Genomic DNA, 25043 nt, shown 5'->3' with positions numbered 1-25043 from the left:
CCTGAAATGGAATGGACAAAGGAGAGTAGTATGAAATGAAAATAGAGAGGTGGTCAGGGCACCAGTTCCCAGAACATATATAATGTGAATGATAAAATAATGTGTACAAACCCAGGGCATTTTGAGAATAAAGGAAGTAATCCTATTAATGACTATAACTATAGTAATCCTATAATAACTATACAGGACGACAGGCATAAAATGAATTATCCCAGACTAACCAATGCATAGCCACTCTATGAGTCATTGTAAGGATTTTTTTTTCTTTTACACTGAATGACAAGGGAAGCCCTAGGAGAGTTTAAGAGCAGTGACATAATCTGACCTACATTCTGCAAGGAGCACTCTGACTTTTGTGTTAAGAATTGGCGATTGGTGGGGTGGGGGGAAGAATTGGTGATTGGGGCCAAGAATGAAAGCAGACAGAAGCCTACTTCGATCACTGATGTGTGAGATCACAGTGGCAGGAATAGGGGGATAGCCGTGAAAGTGATGAAAAGAGAGATTTATTGATGGATTGGATGGGGATGCAAGAAGAGAGAAATTGAGGATGGTGCCAAGGTAGTGATTCTGAACACAAAAGCCAGAGTGGCCCTCAGTCCCTGGGTTTCCCCTCTTCTCTTTCTACAGTCACTCCCCTGGTGCCTACCCTCAATCCCATGGATTTAAATGCCTAACATTGCTGTCATACCCTGCCCCTGACACGCTACTCATGTAGAGTATCTCCAGACTCATATCCAATGGTCTTCCCCAGGTTTTCACTTGAATGACTAATAGACGTACTCAAGTAATTATATCCCTATCTGAACTGGGCTCCCTTCTACCTTTCTGAAAATGTTCCTGCTTTGGTCTTCCTCCATAACAGTTAATAGTCTTCCAACCCATTTCTTAGCCAGAAAATATCTTGACATGAGTCTTGATTTCTTTCTTTCACTCACACACTGCATTCAATCCACCAGCAATAACATTAGCTCTACCTTAAAATACAATCCAAATCCAGCCATTTGACACCCTGTCTGCCACCTCCACCTGGTTCTTACACCACCCTACCTCACCCTGACTGCTTTCCTTAGTTCTCTGTTTGAGCCCCTGTTTTCTGGCTCTGCACAGGAAGTACAGCCCTTCTCTCAGCACACAAGTCTGTTACCCGCCACTCCTCCTCCTTCCTGGGTAGAACACACAGCCTTCTCCATCACGCACCATTCACTTTAGGCTAAAGGAACCAAAACCATCAAAATGTAAAAACTAGGTCTTCAAAGTTTTCTCGGCTCTCCTTGGACGGTGGGTTCACTTCTCTGCCTTGTAACTGGGTATTTCTTAGCCTGTCGTCTTCCCCTTAGCCACTCAATCCTCACTGGACAGGACCTTGAAGTTGTCTCTCCCCCTTTCCTTTAGTATAGTAGAGAAGAGAAACAGATGCTATATGCAGACCTTCTAAAAGAAACCAGGTGGTATGGGATAACAGAAAGAAAATAGATTGGGGAGTGGGTCAGATAGACCCGGGATAGAACCCCAGCCAGTCATCATGTCTTTCAAAGTCTCATACCTTACATCAATAACACACTCCTCCCCCCCCCACAAAAAAAATGATACAAGCACAATACCTTCTTATCAAGGTTTTATGACATCGATACCTGGTTATACTGTTTCCTTGTTTCTGTTCTTACTCCCTCCACCCAGGATCTATTTATTTTCCTTTTCTTCTTGAATGGAGAGTCAACTTTATGTACACAAAGCTGAAAAAGTGGAAACCTAAGAAGATGGCCCACCTGTTTAGAATCCCAAACCTTACAAGCTAAGACTCTTAGGTTAAAACAGCAAATTGTGCCATTTGAGGCTACTCGATTCTTTGGGTTCACTCGAGTTGAGGAGACCTGGTATTACTCCCCTGTCTGTCCATAGAAGAGTGACAAGTTTCTCCTGCTGCCAAGGGTAATGAGATCTCTGAAATATAGTCACTCAGAGGGGAAATGCAGTGTGGAGCTGATTTCGTTTGATAGGATACTTAAATCTCAGTGCCTGCAGAAACTGTTCTGTTGAAATAGGAGTGTTGGCTCATGCCATATTTTTATTTATGTAGTGTATTTTAGTACAGTAGAGAAGGAAAACACATGCTCTATGCAGACCTTCTAAAAGAAACCTAGTGTTAAACTGTGTTCCCCATTTTATACAAGGAAACAGGGAAGGAGTAGATAAACTTTTGTAAGGGAATAAAGATCCCTGAAAAATCAGGCTCCTGAAGCTCTTCATATGTGGAAAAATAAAATCGTAAATATAACCAGTGAATTTCAGGCAGACGAGGTGTTTGGAGATGGTTGGAGGTATTTGGAGGTGTTTGGAAGCCTAGTTTTATCAGAGAAGGACCCTAATTGCACCTGCAAAATATTATCAGGGAAATGAGACAGATTAAACAAACTACCATTTGAGAGCAGTTTTCTTCTTTTATAATCTTGTCCTACATGTTATTTATCCCTGGTTGAATAATATAATAAATCTCTGGAGTTTTCAAAAATATAGTTTTCTGTTTTGTTTATAAAGAACAGTTTTTCAGACTTTGGTCTATGGGGCCAAGGTTACCCAACCATAAACCATAAACCAAGGTTTCCAAAGCCTGGCACCATCTCTTACCTATAGCCACAGCTCTGGAGAGGTGAATGCTTACCCCCAGTGGAATAAGTTCATGGTGTAGGAAAGGGACACATCATTCCCATCAGAGCTGATGACCATCAACAAGTTCATTGACTCAAATAATTGAGTCAAACCAAGAAGGAAGAAATTGCCATGCTAGCTTAGATGATTTGATAATTGACTGGAGTGGAGCATTTTCATAGTCCTTGGACCAAATATATTCTAAGTTATCTTTCCAAATGCTGTGCAAGTGCCAATTAATCAGATAGCTATTTTTTATATTAGCAGTTAACAACTTCAAGAGGACAGAGAGCAGCCACCATGGGTACTAGAATACACCACTCTTCACTCATACAGAACTTGACTTCCTTTTCTTTATTTAGAAGTTGATCTGGAGCAATGCAAAGTCTGTGTTTCCTATACTATATCAGTACCTATATTTTTGTATATGAAACATTTTTTTAAAATACTATCTCCATGTTTCTAGATACACTAAGACATACTCTACCACAATCTATGCAGGTAACAAAAACAGAAAAGTTGGGCTGGGGATGTGGCTCAAGCGGTAGCGCGCTCGCCTGGCGTGCGTGCGGCCCAGGTTCGATCCTCAGCACCACATACAAAGATGTTGTGTCCTCCAAAAACTAAAAGATAAATATTAAAAAAAAATTCTCTCTCTATCTCTCTCCTCACTCTCTCTCTCTTTAAAAAAAAACAGAAAAGTTTGCTAAGTATACCAATGGCAAACTGCACAGTATATTGGATGCCACATGCTTAGAATAAACAGGGTGGCTGTCATTTGGCTTCTATCTATTGTGTCAGGCAGAAACTCAGGTTTCACAAGTAGATGAAAAACCTGGATTTTTGTTATTTTTCAGAGTTTGTAAATGCTGCTTAGTTTAAACAAACTGCTCAAGGCTCCTTGGTTTGCAGCCTCCAATTCAGCTAATTATTCTGGCATTGCTGAGATTCCCAAAGTTGGGGAGAGCTGTAGTTCCCGAGCAGCCACTGATGTGGTCAACACAGGAGGACAAGGTTTAAGAGAAACATTATGAGTTCACCTTGATGCCACCAAGTTTAGGAGAGGAAATTAGGAGCAAAAGGACATTCTTCTGGGGAGCACGCCAATATGTAGGAGACAAATCAGGAAGAGGAGTGGAGAGTCAGAGTTAAGCCTGAGAAGTGGGAAACAAACCCAGAGAGAAGAAAATCAGACACCAAGAGAGAAGGGGTGAGGAGGGAATGGTGAGGTAAGGGGATGGGGAAGTGGTGCCAAGCCCCAGGTGAACCTTGAGGTGACTGAAGCTCCAGCTGGCAGCTTTACTGAAAGCCTGCAAGAAACCCAGAACCAGAACCACCCAGCTGAATCGCTCCCTAACTCCTGAACCTCGGAAAATGTGTGAGCAGCCAGCAACTGTCCGCTGTTGTGAACTGCTAAGTAGTTGAGAACTTTGTTACACAGCAATAGGTAACCCATACAGGAAGAGTGGTTCCAGTGGAGCAAGGGGGTGGAACCCAGGACACACTTAGACTAAATGGGGATTTAGACAAGAGGAAATGGAATAAGAAAATGTGGAGAACTCTTTCACAAAACTCTATTGGGAGGAATTGATGAGTGATTGACCAAAAAAAAAAAAAAAAAAAACCAAGGATATGGCAAGAAGGAAGAGTTTGATTGTTTTTGTTCTTTAAAGGGAAGAACTTAATCTTGCTTTTATTTGGAGAAGGAAAAGCCAATAGAGAACAATAGTTTGGAGACAGAGACCACATAGAGATGCTAATGCATCAAGATTTCTTGCAAAGGCGGAGGAAGAAGAGACATTCTCCTGGAGATGAGCAAGGGACAGTGTGTGGGGGCACCTGAAACAGCAGGAGAGGAAGAAGTTGAACCCTATTGGCTCCAGCATGTGCGATTCTGTCTCCTGTTGGTTCTAGGCCATCTCTGTAAGCAAGCTGTCTCTGACCTGACTAATCTTTTCAGGAGCCAAGAACTTTTATGTGATCCCTATTCTCCACCCAGGGGGAAAAAATTAGGGACCTTGATTATCACACTGTAGGTAAGAGAAATTCACAATTTGGATAGTTTCAGTTATGTCCTAAGTATCTAATTTTACATGATCAGAGCTAGATGTGTTTAAGAGTGTAGGAGACAAGATTCTTTTGGGGTGGTTGACTACTGCAAGTAGATTGATCGTCTATGAAGTCAAGTGATCATACTATAGCAGTACTTGCAGACACGTTTAAAGCAGCACAATTCACAATGGCCAAACTATGGAACCTGCCTTGGTGTCCATCAATGGATGAATGGATAAAGAAAATGTGGTATATGGAGTGGTATATAAATGTGATATATAAGACACAATGGAGTTTTATTCAACCATAAAGAGGAATGAAATTATGTTGTCTGCAGGAAAATGGATGGGATTTGAGAGCATTATATTAAGCAAAATAAACCAAACTCAGAAAGTTAAGGGGGTCCTATGTTTTCCCTCATATGTGGAAGCTAGAGAGGAAAAAGGAGAAGAAAGATGGGAGGTGTCATGAAAACTGAAAAGAGACAGTGGAGTAAAAGGATCAGGGAGTGAGAGGAGGGGAGGAAAAGAGTAAATACTGAGGAATTATATTGCTATATGGCGTGCAGGTACCAATGTGTAACAACGATTCCCACCATTGTGTATAATTATAATGCACCAATAAAAATATGGAAAAAATGAGTTTCTGTGAGAATTATAATTAAGTCCTTTAGTAAAAATCCTGCACCTGTGATTTCAACCTCATCAGTTCAGGGTTAACAATTCTCTCCCAGGCTGACCTTTCCCTCCTCAGGGCCTTCACCCGGTGGGCGTTTTCCTCCACTGGCATGCTCTGCACCCTGCCCAGTCGCTGGGTTCTTCACGACCAAATGACAAGCAGTTCCACTTCATTTCCTAACACTGTCCACTGACTTTGACATCTTTTCCCTGATTCCCATAGCTTTTCTTTGTGCCTTATTAGTTCCTTAGATTATTGCCCCACTTACTCTGCCAACGTCTCTGACTCAGAGCTATGCCTCATTGACCTCAATGCTCTTAGTATTCAGAATAATGCCTGGCACATAATAATCTGATTATATGAGATACGCATGTAAAATGCATTTAACATAGTACTTGACACAAGGTAGGCTCTCCTTTAGCATTTGATTTCCCTTCTGTGGTTGGAAGGATGAATGGCTATACGAATAGACAGATGCAGGGACTGACCCACAGAAGAAGAAATTGGGCAGTTTTGCCTGTCCCTGGAACATGCAAGCAAGCACAATGCTGTCTACCTTAAGAATATGTTACTTCAATTTTGCATATCTATGGGGAACACTTGAAGTGATTGCACTGAAGATCACTGTCAATTCTGACAGCTGTCATTCATCAGCAATTGGTTTTAAGGGCAGCCTGATAAAGAATATCTAGTCTCTCTGCAGTGCCAGTTCTTGGTTTCAGATATCGCTGTGGCTGGGTCTTTTCTACTCAGACCTGCCAAAATGAGGAAAAGACCCACAACCTGTACTGCTTAAGAAGCAAGACTGTAAGAATTCAGAGAACTCTTCCCACAGAATTCGTCTTCATTAGCAACTCTGTGAGATCAATCATGCAGGTGTTCATTACACGATAAAGTTCTGGTTAAATGCCATTCTGCCAAAATGTTATGTTAGTGCTGTTCACTTTCCTCAGGGACAAAGTCACTTGTGTTTATAGTTTTATTCTTATTGGACTTAGAAGGAGAAGGAAAGAGCAGGGGGTGCATGAATGTGCTCTTCCTTGACTTTATCTCTGTTTACCTTTCCTCATCTGGAAGACTGAAAACCAAGAACAGCCCAGGTCAAGGGGATCAAGAAGGCCCCTCGGCCTGCTTTCGATGTCATCATTAGCCCAGTCTGAAGCTGTGTGACCAACTCAGCTCACTAAGTTTTTGAGAGAAAAACTGCAGCGATACATGGTTTTCTTGCTTGGAGTTTTCCCTCTGCATAGTTTCCTGGAAAAGCTGTGACAGTCCAAAATGGCTAATCTTGGGGGCTCCCAGGAGACGGCATAAGGTCATCTCAGTTGGATAACAGCTGATATATGGATCCGTTCTCACTCCCCAGACCCAGGTTCACTTTTACAACAATACAGGCACCTTGAGGATAAAAATGGCATGACAAGCAAGAGAGGCCGGGCTTCTTCTAGCACCTTCCTTCTTACCCCCACCCCAGGAAGCATCCACCGGCCTAGGCAGCCTCTCGCCCATTCAAAAGGCCACAAACTGGCCCTTTCAAAAAAGGCTCAATTAGCAAAGGAGCATTCGACTATTCTGGACGTCAGGCTGCAGCGGAGGGGAAAGGCAGGCTGGTCATCAGGACCACATTGTGGGCCACGACGGTTGCAAAAGTATTAACAATAAATTACACAGGAGAAAAGAGTTTGTCCCTCCTCCAATGCAGTTTGTCCCTCCTCTACGTTGGTAGACATCAGGGGAGCTTTGAAGGAGGAAAGGAGGCTGGCAACGGGTTCTAAAGAAGAATTTGGTTTTCAAAGTCTGAACGTTTTCTCTGATAAGAGAATGTTGATCCCTAGTGGGAGGGGGAGTAGAGAAGAATGAAGGAACTTTGGATTGTGCAGAAGGGGTTGTGGGGGTGGGAAGGACGGTGGAATGAGACAGACATCATTACCCTATACATGTATGACTACACTGCTGGTGTCACTCTGCACCATGTACAGCCAGAGGAAGGAGAAGTCAGGCTCCATTGGTGCACAATGTGTCGAAATGCATTCTACTGTCATGTATCACTAATCAGAAAAAATTTTTTAAAACTTTGTTAAGAGGATTTTGTTTTGCTGAGGAAAAGAAATGGGGAGTGGGAGACATTTCTGGTTTGTCTGGAAGAGGAACAAAGACTCAGAGGGGAGGATGGGTGCAGAATATTTATGTGACAAGAAGGAAGTAGAGAGTGGAGATGGGCCTCCTAGGATCAGAACCCAGTCACAGCGTGAGGCCTGCAGAGCCAGAGAGATCGTTCCTTTTTCTTCTCTGCTGCAGTGGGGCAGGGGGTCTTCCTGCGCTCTCCGTTGGTAGACTGCTGGTGCCTGTGGCTGAGTAGGAGGTTTCTGATGGGCATAGTGGACGTTCTTGGTTCCTCTGCTCCAGCCTCAGCCTTACTGGACCCAGGCACTGGGCCATCGTGATGGGGTCTTCTCAGCCCTCCTGCTCCAAACCCCACCCTTCTGGAGCCAAATTCTTGTCTGTGGGGGTCTTGGGCAGGAGGGAGTTTCCTGCCCTGCAGGCTCCCAGTGGATGCAGACCACTTCTTGGCATCCCCACAGGATTCTGATCCCAAGGGGGTTTCCTGCCCTCTCCACTGGGGCAGATAGCTTTTGCATCTACCCCTCCCGCAGCAGCAGCAGCGTAACTTTGTCTAGGACTCAGGACAATTTTATGACCTTCCTCCAGCAGCAGACAGCTAATGCTTGTCACTAGGCACAAGGCTCATGGAGGGAGTTGGTGAATTTTCTGTCCCTTCTCCAAAGAAATAATGTTTACTTCTCCCCCTTTCCCTGGGGCAGTATAACCAGGAACTGGGACTGGGGACAGGACAGATTCCTGAATCTCCTCCTTGCTGGTACCTGTTTTTCCTTATCCCCTACCCTGGAGATAAAGGGGACCTTTATTTACTTGGGCCCTCAGAGAAGGCATAGGTGGGGGGTTCCTGTGCCTCCCCCCAAAACTCTTCCATTTTTAAACTTTTTATTATTAATTAATTAGTATCTGTTTATTTACTTATTTGGTACTGGGCACTGAACCATTGAGCTACATCCCCAGTCCTTTTAATTGTTTTATTTGAGAGAGGATCTTGCTAAGTTGCAGAGACTGGCTTTGAACTTGCAATCTTCCTGCCTCAGCCTCCCAAGTTCCTGGGATTACCTGTGTGTGCCATAGCACCTGGCTTTGCACTATATTTGAGAAAGATCTGGAAGACGATGAGTTTTTATGACTGCACAATCAAGAGGGTCTTTCTTGGGTCTCATTTGTCCTGTAATCTACAGGTGGAGGTCTGGGTCAGAGGCTAAGATCTGATCCTGACTGGCCTGAGACTTTCCCAGACTTTCCCAGACTTTCCCAGAGCATGAAAGTCCTGTGTCCCAGGGAATTTCTGTCCTGGGCAGATCAGGATGGTTGGTCATCCTTGTAGAGTCATTTGTGACCAAGGCTCCCAGGGGTTCTAAAGGCTCATGCAAGGCCCCACTCAGCTATTAAGAACTCATTCACTTTTTTCCTACTCTTATAGCAGTTCCCTCTTCCTTCTGTACTTTGCCCAAAGTGAAATGGTTTATGTGCTGGGCTCACCTTTGGGAATCCTGCTCCTTGGTTGCTTTTCTATCTCAGTTCATTAAAGGGCTCTGCAATAGCCACGACTGTAAATTGGCTGGATATTTCTCATTGTTCGGCTTTCCGCACACTAAGTGGGAACAAAACAGCCCCTTTACTTTTACAGAATTGAACTGAGGCATTATGTTACAGTCCTCTCAGGAGGGCATGATAAGAAGCTGGACAAAACTGACCACTGCATTTGTTGTCAAGGTGTTCCCCACATCACAGTGAAGAAATGTATCATCAGCCTCAAAACCAGTCATAGTCAAAATCTCAGGACAGGTACTTCCTTGGTTTTGTTTTGTTTGCGTTTGATTTTTAGTCTCATGAGCTCAGTAAGTTTACCTGGTTTCGTTTCTTTGAGGATTCAGCACCCAATCGACTCCTCGCTCTTAACCACGTCCGTAATCTCTGGCTGTGCACTTTTGCTCTCTAGCTTTACCTCTGATTTTATTAATTATTCCTATATTTGCATATCTCCACTCATCTATTGACAGTGCATTCGGTTATAAACCACCACAAAGAATATTTTGATAAAACAATGTCTGAAAGACAACTCATCACAAAGGAAAGTATTAATGAATGAATGAAATTTAATTGGTATTGACTTTCTAGTCAACATTGGAGAGAGAAAAAAAAAAAAGCATGCATCCCCATCTGGAAGGTGGCTTTGTCTGGAGCCCCTGGAGAAGAGGAAATGGCCGTGGGTAGGATGGATGCTCACTCCTCTGGATGCTCCCCTCTCCCTACTGACCTCATGGCACTGGATGGCGCCACACACTTCCCAGAACCATGACTTCACCTCTTTCTCATAACGGTCACTGCTATGCAAACTGAAAACCATCTTTACGAGGTGAGCTGACAGAAATACAGTTAAATTATTTATCATGAGGCACAACCATATGGCTTGTGTTCAGCTTCTCCCTGAAAATGGAGCTCAAAGAAGAGTTCTCCCTCCCCCTCTCTCTCGCCCTCGGACCTCTTTTTCTGGAAGGGTAAGGAAAGGATCAGGTTCATGCAGTTTGGCCACAAGGAAAGGGGAGAGACCCACTCCGTTGGGCCGGGCCCTCTCCCGAGGCTCCTGCCTTACTTCATGGCCAGCCTTGCCGTGTGGGGCCCCCACAGAACTCCTCGCCTGTCTTCACTGCCCCGTGCTCCTCCTGCCACGTGGGAGGGGATACTGGACACCCCACTCCCCACCAGCCTCTGACTGCAGCCTACAAAACCAAGCCTGGAACCCTGCAAACCCAGGAGCCAGCACAGCCTGGTGAGCACCTTAGCCCTCCCCACCCAGATACTTCAGTCACCCAAACTCCAAACTGAGGTCAGTGGGAAGAAATAAGGAACAAAACAAATGGAAGAGCCTGATAAGACCACAACTCAAGTGAACTTGAGAGGGAGTGAACTTAGAAACGAACCTACTCTACAGGCTATGAAATCACCCCGGCCCCCGTATTGGCAGCTGGCTCCAGGCCTCTTTCTTTGATCAGAGGAGAGTGCGTATGCTGTAAAACCTTCAGCAGCCTTCTCAAGGAGGATCCGATTTACTTTTGTTTTAACCCTGCATGTTTGCTGTGCCTGGACTTCTGCCCACAGGCTCTTAGGGAATCAAAAGCCGGGAAGGAAGGAAACGACTCTCCTTGAGTTCATCCTTCACACATCAAGGGCTTGCTGGCTGGCCGGTCTGCTTCTCGGTGAGATTGCCATGAGGTAACCTCTGAAAGCCAAGGCGGCCGGCAGCTGTAAAACCCCAGGTTTATTTATTTGTTCTTGGAAGAGTTTAAGCCACTAAATCACTGTTTAGTTGCAAATTTTTCATTAGCCTTTTTTTTTTTTTTTAACCTTTTAGGATACAAGTGGAGTCAGGGAAGCTCTCGTGAAGTTAAGGTTGAGATAAGGGGAGTTTGTGAACAGAGACCTTTTCCATACTGAACACAAAGTTTGCCTCTAACAACCAGGGCAGGAAAACCACTCATTATGGCAAATATGTTCACGGCAAGGGCACAGGTTTGTTTTTAACCCTGCAGATTTGCTCTGCCTGGACTTCTGCCCACAGGCTCTTAGGGAATCAAAGGCTGGGAAGGAAGGAAATGACTCTCCTTGAGAGAGACACCCTCAGAGTGGCAGAAAGATTGCTCACAAGCAAGGGCAAGATAACAGGTGTGTCTGAATTGAGGTCCGGTACTATGATCTGGCTATTTTTCTCCTGAAAAGTAGCCAGATCATAGTTTTTATAGAAATCCAAGTGGCAGCCCCTAAAGGCCAAGCAGCTTGTCTAGTTCAACAATATCCTCAGAGCAGCCGGTGTAGCTCAGTGGTAGCACACACTTCTCACACACTTGGTATGTGTGTGCGCCGAAAAAGAAATAAAAACTTAAAAATATTTTCCTCCCACCCACTAATGTTTTGCATTTAGTAAATATCTAATAAGTGAACACTGAATGAGTGTGTTCAGATCCTGGAGCCTCTGCTGAATCTCTCTTGTGAAAGTTTTCTGTATTTAAGAGAAAAAAAACTTCTGATCTTCCACGGGACAAAATGAGATTGCTGCCCAGACCACTGTGAACCCTGGGGATGCAGGTTTCATGCAGGGTTTACATTTGTTTTAACCCTGCATATTTTCATACCAAGGTGTCAATGTCTCCAGCTATGAGCCCAAGGGGTGGGGCTAGCTGATGTTGAAGGCTGCTTCAGCTTTTTAAGTCTAAATTCTGAAAAAGAAATAAAACACAGCATCTTCTGCAAAATCAGCAGAAAACAATTTCTCCATGAAAGCTTCTTCGACAAGAACAAGACAAAGTACCTTATTAGCTGAGACATCATTGTAGTATTTTCACCAAAAGAACTGTGGAAACCTCCATTGACTTTATTATATTTATTTTTATTGTATTTTTTGCTTTCCATTTTTAGGAGAGATGAGGAGAAATACCTCTAAGAATGAGCATACATTCAGACTTCATTATTATATTTAATCCATATTTCTATTCTAGTCCTAAACAAATAAAACTGGAGTTAAAAACAATGGCCCTACAATAACTCAATTATCCAGAGAAAATTTCAGATTACATGGAGTTTGTTCTATATTACATATTACATTAAGAAGATATGTAATAATGCTAACTTGGAATAGCAGTAAGATAGGAATTTTGTGGGGATTTACACCCAAATAACGTAAATCACCTAAATGAGTCAGGATCATGGACCTGAATAACATTTTGGAAAAGTGCCCTCTTGTGGCAAAAATATGGAATTGCCACATAGCAGTTTTGTCCTGATATCAAAAGTACTAGAGGAAGGGTAGCTGTGATTTATCGGGCATTTAATACATTTCAGGGACTGTCCTGGGTTTTTCCTGGAAAAAAGATAAAGGATTTAATAAAGGAAGTGTCAAGGTATAAGAGAATTAGAAGTCTTTTATTTCAAGTGAGCTCAAACTGTCATTTATCTCAGTGAGTTCTATGGTTCAGATCTTGAGTAGCCCCAGTAGGCCCATGTGCTAGGGGCTTGGTCCCTAGCTTGGCACTACTGGGTGTAGTAACTCAAGGAGATGGGGCTTAGTGGAAGGTCTTTGGGTCACTGGTGCTATGCTTTCCAAGGGATTATGGGAACTCAGTCTCTTTCCTTATTTTGCTTCTTGGCCAGGAGTTGAGCCTTAGTACCTTACCACATGCTCCTCCTTAGAGCCTCACCACATGCTCCTCCTTAGAGCCTCACCACAGTCTCAAAGCGATGGCACCAGACAATCATAGACTAACATCCCTGAAACTATGTGCCAAAATAAACTTCTCCCCTCTCTTTTTAAAAATGTTTCAGTGCTAAGGATCAAAGTAAGGCCTTCCACATGTGTTAGCACTCTTCTACTGAGCTACACCCCAGCCTAACTTTTACTCTTTATAAGTTGATTTATCTGAGGTATTTGTTATAGTGACAGAAGACGTCACACAGTTTTCTCCCTTGTGTATACCTGAAAACAGCATATTTTCTCACTCCTTTATTTATTGTACTTCCTTGGAATTCTGAACTGTGATCAAGAAACCTTGTAAGTCATACTTCATTTCCTGCTCACAGTTCCCTAATTTCAGGTTAGAAAAAATGAAAAGAGAAGACCCAAAAAAAGAAAGCCACACACACACACACAAAAAAAAAAAAAAAAAAAACTGGTACAGGAGATGGAGAGAAATACAACTTAATACATTATAAAAACCTCCAGAAGTCCCAGGATCTTTAATTCAAACAAATTTACTTAACATCTGTGACTTGAGAGGCATTTAGTGAACAGGAAAACACGTATTTATATCACTACAATTTGTATTTTTCAGTTACCTACTCTATCCCCAGCTCTTTCAAGTTCTCTATGTGTCTTACACAGTCAGTTTCTGTATGTTAGCACCACATCTGATAAAACTGGTGGTCCATTCTCGAGCGGTTTGTTGAGTAGTGCCAATGCTTATCACAAATCAGGCCTAGGAGACAAACATGTGCACATATTCAGATTCTGAGTGCTCAGCCCTTTCCTTTGAGTCCAGCACGGCCATGCCCTCACAAGACGCTGCGAATTCAAATGCATATCTGCTACTCAGTCCCAAGTTCTCACATAGGAATGCAGGCTGTGCACCTAGATCCTCCGAGTTGCTGAAGGGAACTAGAATGGCAGAGTTTTATGCAGAACTTCCTAAGTTTTAAATTTTAGAAATTTTAAATTTAAGGGAAAAAAAAAACTAGGTGTGAAACTGTAAACATGATGAAATAGGTAATTCTGCCCAGTTGTTTCTGTCTGCCGTTCTCATCTTCTGTCCTTGGGACCATGAAGGCTGAAGTTCAAGCCACCCCTGGGGCACATCTTCTTGACAGGCATTGAGCACTGTGAGGTTGAAATTCCAGAAAAGGAAAGCTGCTCGGGATCTGTTGTTGTCTTTCCTACCTTTGTAGATCTCATCAGGACAAACACCACAGGATCTTACTCATGAATTTCCCTTATTGGTTATTCTCATTTGTTTCCAAGAACATGAGAGTTTGTGATGTATATTGCAAAGCACTTCTTTACTCTCTCAGTAGCCATTCGGGGTCATATTCTTTTCTTTGTCTTTAAAATCTGAACTTCAGGCTGGGGATATAGCTCGTTAGTAGAGCACTTGCTAGCATGCATGAGGCCCTGGGTTTGATCCCCAGAAACATGAAGCAAAAACAAAACAATGCATCTGACCTTCAAGAAGGTCACACTAGTTTTCTGGGTTAGGTTGATATCTCTAATGGGGACTGTGGAATCTTCTGGAAGACTGAGGCACCCCTTGATTAAGACACTGTACAAATTTGAAGTTGGGTCAATGTGTCAGTATATTTTTGGCAATGTAAGGAGGCAGATATGACTCTGCCTTTTCACATCTTTCCTAATTAACTAACGAAAAGGGAGATGTGACTAGGTTTTCATTGAGGAGTAGGTGTGCTCTGAGCATATGTGGCTTTGGAATTTAATCCTCTACTACTCTGCATAGGTTTAAAATGTATGCTGTTCATAAATTCTATAAGCACTGCCCTCACCCCAAAAACTCTTGGCTACAGAATTGTCCTGCATTGATACAGAGAAGGAAAAAGCAACAGGTACTGGGATTAGCCAGTTAAAAAAAAAAGGAAGTTCTACACTTTCTAGGAGGCATAGCTAAGAAGAAAATGTCTCCGCTTGGAAAATGAAACTCCAATAGGAGATCAGGATAGATTCTGCATCACGCAGAATCCCCAAGCCAGTTGGCAGAACGATAACTACCACATTTTATACATACATACTTATATAATGAAACTTTACAAATTATAGTTTCAGCATCTTGAGAGTCAGCATCTTGGTATTATGGTAGCTTTGCTCCTTTTTTTATTTGGTTTCTTTAAAAGATGAATGGAATAAGGGCTTTCCGAGACTTGGGATAGTCCTCAAACATCTTGAGGTAGAACCTAAAAGACAGGAAAGGAATAATCACAAATACAATGGAACAGCAGCCAATAGTCAAGGTCATTGTGTCTGAAACCCTGGTTACAAATTGACCTACAGTTATTTAGGGCCTGGCTCTTCCAGGTGGCCATTTGGGTATCCTTTTCTCTTTGTTGTAACCCATCTCTTATAAATGTTGACAATTCTTATGTTGAGAGTTAAAAAGGAATCACCAGTGACAGTGGTGATGGATGTACAACATTAACAAACAACCTAATGCCACTGAATTTTACACTTAAGAACTGTTAAGATGGCAAACTTTAAGATGTGTATATTAATTTACCAGAATTTTTTTTAATGTAATGGAAAGAAGCACCATTTGGGTTCAGCTGAGAAATACAGGGAAACCAAAACTCCCAAAGACAATGGTCAAAGTTAATCCCAGATGGTTGGCCATATTCCCAGGAAAATATTCCTTCATGAAACCTAGGAATGCCCTTGTGTGATGGGTTCAATTCCCTCCTCCCCAAATATATACTGAAGTACTAACTCCCAGCATCTGGGAATGACCTTATTTTGGAACTAGGATCTTTGCAGACGTAATAAATTAAAATGAGGTCATGCTGGAGCAACCTGGGCCTTGAATCCAATATGACAGGTGTCCTTAAAAGAAAAGGAAAAGAAACATAAGACAGAGACACACAGGAGGGACAGCCACATGAAGATGGAGGCATAGGTTACAGTGAGGCTGACACAGGTGCTGAGAGTTGGGACTTCAACTTGTTTTGGGGGACAAAATTGAACTCATACTACAGGGGCACCCAGTATGGCTGGCCACTACCAGGAGCTGGGATGAGGCAGGAAAGGATTCTTCCCTTAAGCCACCAGACAGCATGGCCCTGCCTGCAGTGAATTTCAAACTCCTCTTTAGAACTGCAAGATAAGAATTTCTGTTGTTTCAAGCCACCCAGATTGTGGTTTTCTCTTATGGCAGCCTTAGGAAAGGGATGCATCTTGTAAAAAGCCTTTCTTCTTAGGTTAGGTAGGTCAAACCACCCTCTTTGCAGAATGTGCACTGGTTGGCTTCCCTTTCTCTAGGGTCTTCTCAATCTCCCTGATTGACAGATTGGGTAACTCACTGGAGTTGCAGGGCCCTTGGAGGAGTTCCATCATTGGCTGCTTTTTCCTTGGCCCATTTACTTTCTTGACTGTAGTCTCCAAGTTTAGGGTTTTAAACATCCATCAGACCAGTTTTACCAGGTTTAAATGGGAGTAATGGGTTTTAATTTTATAGTTACCCCTTCCATTTAATTGGGGATCAATATTAGCACTGGAAGTTAGCCTTATTTCATGTCTGTCCCATCAGTGAAAGTTTATTATCTCAAATTAACTCAGGTTGTTCAATTAGAAAGAGTACCTCTGAAAAACATTAACGGGCAACAGCTGTAACGTTTTAAAGGAAAATACAAATTGAAATTACCAATAGCAGAAACATATTTAGTTTGGATAATGGCTATGATCCAAGAAACATAATTTTTTATAATTCTAAACCTTAGTTATATATTATATGTCCTGTTTATTTTGAGATCACAGTCATCTTTATGACAAAAATTTATCCTTTGAACATAACTTTAAAGAGCTTAAGTCTAGTCTACTTTGAAATCATCTTAACACTGAGTAAGATGAGAGGCAGAGTCTTGCTCAGATGAGGCAGAGCTCTTGACAAATCTTACGTATAAGTGTTTTATTTCTGAAGCTGATCTTTACCTCTTTTTTTAAATCCCATTTTACAAAGTTTTTATAAACTGTATCCTGAGTCTATATGAATGTTAGTTAACATAACATTATATCTGAAACATGAATCAAACAAAAGCTAAGAAAGCTTTTAACACCCTTTTGTGGGAAAGTGGCAAAATGTTTTTATGTTTCACAATATTAACCTTTAAACAGATCAGGCTTTCAATATCTTTCAAAAGTACATTTAAATTTTCACCACAGTGTAAAAAGTAACATGAATTTTACATATACCTTATTGATAACAAGTTCAGTTACAGAACGTTAAATGATATAAACAAGTCCCCAATTAAATCTGCTATTTCTATAAGTCTAAAATTACCATTACAGACAACATTAGTTTGGAGAACACCAAAGTTTTGTAAAGTGCCTTCCTAAACTTTATATTTTAAAACCTATACTAAAAGAACGTAAATGTATTCAGTATACAAAGAAGAACTAATAGTTAGCATCACATTACACAAATGTCCTTATATTAATTAGGTTTATTTTCACAATAGAATTCAGAATTTGCAGATAATTGCAAGCTTGTAGACTTCAATACTACTAGCAAAAATCAAGGATAGCCTTAAATCTCATAGACATTTAGGGAACGGTGTTAATGATCAGAACTAGACTTAGTCAAAGCAGATAGATCAGATAGACATAAGCCAGTTTTCCCAATGGCAGTGTGACCCCTTTATGCCAGATAAAAGAGAGCTCTTATTGGATAAATCCACATGAACTTTTATTTTTTTGAAGTATTTATTTTTTAGTTTTAGGTGCACACAACATCTTTATTTTTTTTAATGTGGTGCTGAGGATCAAACCCAGTGCCTCACGCATGCCAGGTGAGCGCATTACCACTTGAGCCACATCCCGAGCCCTGAACTTTTATTTTATAAACTTTTACAGAACATTTAGATAAAGCTCAGACAAACATATTTAGTTTCAGATGCATCTGTCTCTAGTATTGCTCTCAAGTCTTGCACTAATTAGCTCTCATCAGTGTGAGGTTTTTCAACAGGCAGAATAGGCACAGTAGATGTCTGGCAAAACTGAAGCAATACACATTTTAAACAATTGTCCAGAACAGAATGAATCCCCATTAATGCCTCTCTCTTAAGGGTTATTTTATTTTTTCCTGGGACAAGTTATTTCCTCCTAAAACAAATCTTGGTTAGGATAACATTGATCACCTTTCTCAGGGTCTCTTTGGCCTAAAAGGTCTTACTTACTTCTAGTAGACCTCCAGCACAGCAAGTCCTGTTTTCTTTTTCTAGAAGTTGTTGCTTTGGGGATGAGAATGTTATCTGTACATTTAATTTACATGACAAATTTTATCCTAAGAGAGGGATCACAGTCTGTCATATACAAAAAAAAAAAAAAAAAAAAAAAAAAACCTGTGCCTTAATCTTTTTTTCCTTCCAGTTTGCATTGAAGGGGTTTGAGCACAGGTATTGTTGTTTGACTAGTCTCCCTTAGCATCATCATAACGCCATCAACAAGTGAGTCCCCCACTGTCCCACTGTCAATTGCACCCAGAGTCTCTCTCTTTATATGCATATACATCTATGGCACTGTGTCCAGTGAAGGTCACATTGACCATTACAGAGATTTTTAGGGACCTGTCTCTGCAGAAATCATCAGGGCCAAGACACAGATGCTTGCGTACGTGGCGACTCAGGAGGCCCTTGTATTTTAGCTCTGTGGGCAACAGGCAGGGTTACACCCAGAAATGTCCCCTGTCAGATGTCAAATGTCCCCTGGGTTATCCTGTCAGATCTTAAAAGAGAAGACTATTTTGTCCCCAGGTTACAATTTAATAGTGCTGGTACCCATTGCCAAGTTCTTTGTGACTGGCAGTTTTTACCATCCCCATCAGCCCCATAAAATAGATAGTGAATCAATGAGTGTAATGGGTGGCAAATAAGGTTTTTTCAAATGTAAAGGCAACCCTGGAAGGTTAAGCATTTGAGTCCACTTCTTTGTCCCAAAGTGGTGGGAAAATTGAAATGGGGGTGGACCTAAATGCAGGTTACAAAAAGTAATTTAAGGACTAAAAGTACCCAGCCAAATAGAAAGTCATGGGTCAAGCCACTAGCCTTGGTACTTTCCTAACATCTGTATAGCACAGATCCCAACAAATAGCCCCAACACTTTTTAGTGTCTGTTCAGCATGGACTCTGGTCAATGCCTTTGTCCAGAAGCCTTACGTCTCCAGACTAGTGTCCTCAATTGGCAAAGCTTTCCACCAGTTTCCCCCTCACATCCTGGGGAATTTCACTTTTTTTTCCTCTCATTCAAAACTAATTTTATTTCTTTTATTTTTGTCCTCTGCCACCATCCACGGATTTCATTCTTTGAACTGATGAGACAAGAACCTAGAAAGAAATCAGTGAGGCCTACAGCCCACATAGATTTCATTTGTCTGCAAACTGAGCCTTGTTCTCAAACTCTGATTTTATTTCCATGGGCAAAGAGTGTCTGGAAAGCAGGGTAGAGGCCAGGTCCTCTTTACCCATTTCTCTATAGACCAGGCAGCTTTCCTGGGATTTTTCCCCCCTTTATCCCAGGACTGGTGGCCCTGACCCACAGCAGGATGATTTGCAGCCGTCTGGGGCCAGGATGAGAAGCAGTGCTCAGACTGTCAGCACTAGGTTGAAAGGAATTAAAAAAAAATTTTTTTTTAATCCTCTTTTGGTGTCCTGCTATATCCACACATTTGAGGCAGCACTTTTTTATATCCAACTTTGGTTTTGACTGTTAAGACTCCTTATTATGTAATTGCATATGTTCCTGTACATACAGAATCTTTCACTTATTTTACCTCTGACAGACCAACTCCCAACTGCAAGATTGTACAATAATTCAGAAAACCATTTGAAGACCAGGTTGTTACAGTAAAACATCATCTTTTTCTTAGGTTTATATCTATAGGTGACCCATTCAGCCATATGTTTCCCAAGAAACAACCTATAGGATCAAAACAGTATTAATACCCATGTCTTAAAGGGCCAGAAACAGATACAAACAAACAAAAAATAGAGACAGACAGAGACAATCCCCAAACCATGTCCAACAGATGGGAACCTTTAAAACAGAACCAATAGAGGAAAATCCCCCAAAGTTCCCAACTCCCACTTAACTATGACTTCTACACCACTGGTGCCACAGATGTCCCACAAAGGGGAAACGTGTGTAGAATCGAGGGTCTCAGTGTGCACCCCGAGGGAGCTTACTGAATGGCCAAGGTGTCACAACTTTACTGTGCTCAGTTTACTTTTTCTCAAAGTAGACCAAGATGGAGAAATCCATATAGTTCAGGGAAGGAAGGTGGGAGTTCCCTGAAGCAAAATGTGCTTCAGCAACTGCTGGAACAATCCCTCAGTCCCTCCCTCTACTCACAGGAATAGCTTCTTTGGTTCAACTCCAGGTACATTTGCCCATCTCCTAACTTTCCAGCAGTCAGTTCTCAAAAAAGTTGGCCTTACATCCTCAGCATGGAAGTTTGGTTGCTTGGAGTGCTGGGCCTGCCCAAGAAAGCTGGAGTGGGGGCTGCTCTCTGGTCCCACCTGGGTCACCAATTTTGTTACCAAAAGCTTGGTCCTTGTCCCCAATGCCAATTCATGCCAATTTAATCATGAGGACATGGTTTTGAGTAAAGGAAAACAGAAGGTTTAATCCTTTGTTAGCAAAGGAGAAACACTGTGGTTCTGCCCTTCAGGGAAAACAGAGGGCTTTGAAAGAAGCTCTTCAAAGGCTCCATTCCACGTGTGCCCTGAAGGTGTGTTGAAATTCACTTGTTAATTTGGGACACAGTCACTTCCTAGATCTTCTAGTGACATCTCCTTCCTATGAAGCACAGATAACTCAAGGTGATCTAGTTCCCCAGGTCAGGAAGAAGGAGAGGGAGAAGAGAAAAAGAAAAATATGTCCCTTTAAAAATAAGCAGCAGGGCTGGGGTTGTCACTTCGTGGTGGAGTGCTTGCCTTGCACGTGTGAGGCCCTGGGTCCGATCCTCAGCACCATATAAACGTAAATAAATAAAATAAAGGTATTGTACCCATCTACAACTACCAAAAGAAAAATCTTAAAAAATAAAATAAATGAGCAGCCAGGGCTATATTCAAAAGGTAAAGTGGATCACTGTTTCAACATCCTCTCTGGGTCTCCAGGAATCACAGGCTTTCTCTTTCCCCAAAAGCCATTTGGGGAAATGGATATGAAGGTCACACTCAGGTTTAAAGTCAGATAACAACTTCATATTTGTCACCCTTTTTCCTTCCAGCGATACTTTTAGTTATACCTTTTTGTCCCCACCCCACCCCTAGTGGGGTTAGTGAAGTTGTAGACCAGACCTGCAGAGGAAAGGGTCTAGATGCCTGCAATCCCAGCAATGACCAGCAGAGGGGACAGTCCAACAATTGCACCCTCCACACAATTGCTTACTCTATCTTACCATAGCCTTGGCTATGAGAGATGGAGAGGGGTAAAGGAAGGAGGACAGTACCAGAAGAAGCCCAGCATTGGAAGATTCCAGAACAAATAATCCTTCTGCAGATTACAGGACTCTGTAATTACCTGAACTGTTAACACCAAGCCTTGAACTAAAACTAGCTCCCAAAAAGAACATCCACATAGACACCCAGAGTACTTCTTCCCAGAGGTTTTTTATCCAGGCTGTACCTCAGAATTATCTGCGATCCTTTGGGAGGTGCTGGCCCTGGTCTCCCCAACAGAACACACTTCCAGAATCATGGAGGAAGGGGACTGGGGCATGGAAATGAAGGTGACTTCTTTTGTCTCTTAACTCAGTATCTACAGCTTACTTACTGCCAAGTAGCACCCATCCCCAAGCACAGAACCCGGGTCAACAGTCACTTGCATACAAGGTGCCCTTGCTGGGAAGGCTTCTTCAAAGGGTAGACACAGCGGCTTCCCAACTGTCACCTCAGGGGCCTCCATCTACATGGGTTTGTTTTTGCTCTTAGAAAAATATTTACTGCTTGGGTCATCCAGTTAAATTGCAATGACAGCAAAATCCTTAAATTTCAGAATTTTACAGCCCAGATTATGGTATCTAATTTACCTTTAAAAAAGATAAATAAGGTTTCTAAATCAGACTCCCTGTGCTAGAAGGCATGTCTGGAGAGGAAAGCTACCTGGGTTCCACTGCGTTTATTGACAAGTTTACCTGTGGTGATGAGAAGCTCGCTGGCCAAGGTAACAAAGTGAGAAAAAGGCAAAAGCAAGTCCTGGAGGGGACCAAGTGGCCAAGGCATAGCCGATCCATTCAATGATCTCGCCAAGGTAATTGGCTCCAGAAACATATGTAAACAAACCACCTGTGTGCAGAAGAATCAGAAGGTCAATGATCAGAGCTGCATCCTTGTGACATTGTACCCCTCTATGTGTTGTTCCAGAACACATAAAGGTAGCTAGAACAAAGGTGGGTTTGGAGACTCCCATTACAAGCACAGGAACTTTGTGGGGTTCTCCTGGATTATTTGTTCTGGAATCTTCCAATGTGTTAAAGGATTACTGAAACTGATCCATTCCCACCTGCTTATCTGTTTATCTCATACCCTCCTCTCTTGGGAATGATTAGGATTTCAAATATTCGGCATCTTCAAAATATTCAATATCTCCAAAAATATATACCCAGGTGCTGTATAACAATGCTTTAGTCAACATCAGATTGCTTATACAATGGTGACCCTTTAGATAATTATAGTGAATCATAGCCAGTGTAATCTCATACACAATGCACTACTTGTGTATTCATGGTGACGTTGGTGTAAAAAAACCTACCACACTGCCAGTCATATAAAAGTGTTGCACATTAAATTATGTACAGGACGTAATTTAATAAAACTACTGTGCTATGTTCATAAATTTACTATGCTGTATTATTTGTTATTTTAGAATACCAAAAAAAATTAACTGTAAAACATTCTTAAGCAAGTATTCCCCAAAAAACAAACAAATCATTTTTATCATAGGAGATTAAAGCTAAATGTGTGTTATTACATGTAAGACTTTCCAAGGAGACAAGATATGAAGGTGGAAGGCATGATTTCAATGATTCTGAACCCACACAGACCTAGGCTAATGTGTGTTTGTGTCTTAGTTTTTAACAAAAAAAGTTTGAAAGGTAAAAATATGCACAGTTAAAAAAAAATTAAAAGCCGGCTAGAGCCAAGGGATTTTAGTAGGCTACACTATCTAGGTTCTTGTGAGTGCATTCTATGATGTTGACACAGCAATAAAATCTTAAGTTTCGTTTGTTAACTCAGAAAGGATTACACTCTGGGTGCAGAACTATCTTATCTACTACAACTAGATTGCAATCTACTCCTACCCTACCCACGCCTGGCACCCTCTTCCACCTTCAGGATATTGTGATCTTGCTTTCTGATGATTCTTGTAGCTCTATTGAGCTTCAGGGTATATATGAGAAATGCAGATGTGCTGTGGAGGGAACAGGGAGTGGAGGAGAAGACAGGAGCAAGCCAGGACTTGTTGCATACTTGTGCATTTGATACTCTATCTCCACTTGTCAGAGCTTAATCCCTGGGACAGGCTCCAAGGGAGAGTGGGAACCTGGTGGGTTGGGGAAGGCATTACCTTGTGGAATCCTGTAGGTGATTTCTCCAGGCTTCCTGAGTTGGCGCAATATATAGTCACTGTGAATGTTGATTCCCATTCCCAAAATAAATAGGAAGATACCTTGGTAAATAAGAGAGAAAGAAAGTTGAAAAATGTGTCCTGATTTCGATATGTTTCAGACATGTTGTTTTTGTTTGTTTGTTTGTTTGTTTTCTAAAAACGAAGGAATTAATGTAGGAATGGTACTCAGATATGGTCCCAAGTTTGGGGGGCGGGTGTGTTATTGTTCCCTAAACCAAAATGTTGACATACACCGTGATGCATGTCAGGTGGAGACAGGAGGGAGAAGAGAAGACAGCAAGAGGCAACAACATTGTGCCATACTTAAATAACTAATCAAATACATGAAAGAATAATAGTCAGCCTTGGGTTCATTCAAATCAACTGGTTGGCTAACTCAACAGGCATTCTACCTTACTCTTTTTTGTCCACTATAGAGGCTGAAAATCTGAACGGTGATCAAATCCCCTAACTCTGCCAGAAAATATAAGGGGGAATCTTCTAGGGACTTTCTTGGATATCTTTTGTTTTTCTGATAAAGGGAACAGACGGGACCAATGCGTCTACTTCCTCTTTCATCCTGACTCGATTGCAGATGTAATATCTTGAGCTGCAGCCAGTGTCTTGCAACTATAAAATGACTAAAATGAAGTCTACAGGTAAGACTACAGGTAAGAACAGTGGAGCATTAACATAGGAAGTGTCTGGGTTTTTAGTGGCATCAGTAAGCCACCAAAGGAACACAGAAGACAGCTTCCTTTGGAAACTTCTTGTTATGTAAAAAATATGAACATAGTATGTATACTCTTCATAGCTTTTTCATTTAATTTAACCACATATCCTGAAAGTATCTCCATGAATATCATCCACTGTTACAGAAATAGTCCTGGTCTTGGGTAAGAAGTTCCAGGATCAAGCATGCTAGGTCCTTCATCCCAATGGGCAGTACTACAGTCCAGAAACATTCTCTGTCCCCACCTAGAGGCCCAACCACACTTCTCAATAAAATGTGTTTGTGCAGATCAAAATTCAGCAGGCAAAAATCAAGAAAAGTTTTAAGTAAAACAATCAGATCTAATTTCAACTAATTGGGGATGATGTGAAATCATGATTTTTCTGCCTTCTCTTATCAAAATATCAATGATCTGGGCTGGGGATGTGGCTCAAGCGGTAGCACGCTCGCCTGGCATGCGTGCAGCCCAGGTTCGATCCTCAGCACCACATACAAAGATGTTGTGTCCACTGAAAACTAAAAAATAAATATTAAAAATTCTCTCTCTCTCTCTCTCTCTCTCTCTCTCTCTCTCTTTAAAAAAAATCAATGGACTAAAAGAAAGGTGACCTACCTAGGGCAGGAGGAAAGCAGGGAAAAGAGAATGCACAACAGTGGGGGATAAAAGGAACCTCGGACCAGCTGTCTGTGTGCCCCACAGTAAGTCACTCTGAAGATCGGCATTGGAGGTGTTTTTATGCATTACCATGAATTGAACTATGTAAGGAACAACCATCAACCATCTGTATAAAATTCCCCTAAAATCAGCATCCAAGCAAGAAGGGCTTTTTCTTCTAGCAGGCTTCTGGAGTAACTACCTTCCTTGCCTCAATATTTTATCTTTCCAACTTAACTGACCTGACCGGTCATAGGGTAAGCAGCCTGACTTGTTCCCATGAC

The 25043-nt window shown here is 41.9% G+C and overlaps 1 protein-coding gene across 1 annotated transcript in view; it reads right to left on the bottom strand.

Moving 5' to 3' along the window:
• Positions 1 to 13229: 13229 nt before the first annotated feature.
• Srd5a2 (steroid 5 alpha-reductase 2) overlaps positions 13230 to 25043 on the bottom strand; it is a 58777-nt gene continuing 46963 nt past the window's right edge. The window contains exons 3-5 of the mRNA XM_015479482.2: positions 23330 to 23431; positions 21897 to 22047; positions 13230 to 14949 (exon numbers count right to left, since the gene is read on the bottom strand). Of these exons, the coding sequence (XP_015334968.1) occupies positions 14883 to 14949; positions 21897 to 22047; positions 23330 to 23431 (320 nt within the window). The 3' untranslated portion in view covers positions 13230 to 14882. The remainder of the gene's footprint in view (positions 14950 to 21896; positions 22048 to 23329; positions 23432 to 25043) is intronic.

Source organism: Marmota marmota, unplaced genomic scaffold (assembly GCF_001458135.2).
Source record: "Marmota marmota marmota unplaced genomic scaffold, marMar, whole genome shotgun sequence".
NCBI classification, from domain to species: Eukaryota; Metazoa; Chordata; class Mammalia; order Rodentia; family Sciuridae; genus Marmota; species Marmota marmota.
This window is presented reverse-complemented; position numbering and strand designations above follow the sequence as displayed.